This window comes from Propithecus coquereli, unplaced genomic scaffold (assembly GCF_000956105.1).
Source record: "Propithecus coquereli isolate 6110/MARCELLA unplaced genomic scaffold, Pcoq_1.0 Scaffold334, whole genome shotgun sequence".
Classification (NCBI taxonomy): domain Eukaryota; kingdom Metazoa; phylum Chordata; class Mammalia; order Primates; family Indriidae; genus Propithecus; species Propithecus coquereli.
This window is the reverse complement of record NW_012148997.1, coordinates 1,444,847-1,446,560: the sequence shown is the minus strand read 5'-3', so window position 1 is coordinate 1,446,560 and position 1,714 is coordinate 1,444,847. Positions and strand designations below refer to the sequence as shown.

The window sequence follows — 1,714 nt, the reverse complement described above, 5'->3', positions numbered from 1 at the left end:
GTTTAAAGTAGAGGAGAAATTAGGAATCCATCTTGACCACAGATCTTCACTTTCTTCTTGACTAAATATATAATCATTAGTATAGGTCAATGATAAACTTTTTATTTGTCACTAAGCTCAGTTTCTGGGAGAATAAAGATTGGCTGAAACAGAAGTAAATGAAAGAGGACCTGCCTCTGTCTGTTGCCTCATTAGCTTTAGTTGATTACCGCTTACAATGAATATCATGAAATGACAAATCTTTCATTTTTTCCAAGAAGGCACAGACCCCAATTTTTATGTGAAATCTCCTAATTTTTAATATTGGTCAATAACTACAGTTTTTCAATATTTCTAAATGCCAGATTTGCAGGTCAACCTCACAGGACTTTGGGCTGGATTGGCCCATGAATTACTGATTTGTGGTCTCTGGTGTAAAGTCATACTCTATCATAAAATATCTTTGTTTCCCTTTTCTACTCCTCAGCTTTGAAATTTCTGTTCTAAGTGAATTACAATATTTATCTGTCACAAGTACATGGAGAGCAACCAGACATGGATCATGGAAGTCATCCTGCTGGGATTCCAGGCTGACCCAGCCCTGGAGTTGCTCCTCTTTGGAGTTTTCTTGCTATTCTACAGCTTCACCCTTATGGGAAATGGGATTATTTGGGGGCTCATCTGCACGGACTCTAGACTTCACACACCCATGTACTTCTTCCTGGCACATCTGGCCATCGTTGACATGTCCTACGCCTCAAGCACAGTCCCTAAGATGCTAGCAAATCTCGTGATGCACACAAAAACCATCTCCTTTGGTCCGTGCATATTTCAGACATTTTTGTATTTGGCTTTTGCTGTTACAGAGTGTATGATTTTAGTGGTGATGTCCTATGATCGGTACGTAGCCATCTGTCATCCCTTGCAATACACCCTCATCATGAGCTGGAGAGTGTGCATCATCCTGGCCTCCACCTGCTGGATATTTAGCTTTGTCTTGGCTCTGGTCCATGTTACTCTCATTCTGAGGCTGCCCTTTTGCGGGCCACAAAAAATCAACCACTTTTTCTGTCAAATCATGTCAGTGTTCAAATTGGCCTGTGCTGACACCAGGCTCAACCAAGTCGTCCTCTTCACAGGCTCTGTGTTTGTTTTAGTGGGGCCCCTCTGCCTGGTGCTGGTCTCCTACTCATGCATCCTGCTGGCCATTCTGAGCATCCAGTCAGGGGAGGGCTGCAGAAAGGCCTTCTCCACCTGCTCCTCCCACCTCTGCGTGGTTGGGCTCTTCTTTGGCAGTGCCATTGTCATGTACATGGCTCCCAAATCCAGCCACTCTCAAGAACAGAGGAAGCTTCTATCATTGTTTTACAGCCTTTTCAACCCCATGCTGAACCCCCTGATCTACAGCCTGAGGAACGCAGAGGTGAAAGGGGCCTTTAAGAGAATCCTCTGGAAGCAGAGATCAATGTGAAGGATGGTTTGTCATATCCTGAGTGTGTCAGCTTGGTTCTCATCATCCTGGGTTCTTAAATTTCCTTTGAGTCCTTTCATTTACCAAACCCAAAGCTCTTTATCTTTGGACTTCTTATAAAATGAGAAAATAAATACTTTGTTTAAATCATAGATACTAAACCTGAGACAAACACATGAAACAGAAAATGACAGTCTAATCCTACTCAAGAATAAGATGCAAACATCTTAAAGAAAATATTAATAAAATGAGTCTAGCAAAGAA

The 1,714-nt window shown here is 42.2% G+C and overlaps 1 protein-coding gene across 1 annotated transcript; it reads left to right on the top strand.

Moving 5' to 3' along the window:
- Nucleotides 1-470: 470 nt before the first annotated feature.
- Nucleotides 471-1,497, top strand: LOC105815429 (olfactory receptor 2A12). The gene has a single exon (XM_012650577.1). The coding sequence runs from the start codon at nt 518-520 to the stop codon at nt 1,448-1,450; it is 933 nt and encodes a 310-aa protein (XP_012506031.1). The 5' UTR covers nt 471-517; the 3' UTR covers nt 1,451-1,497.
- The last annotated feature ends 217 nt before the right edge of the window (nt 1,498-1,714 follow it).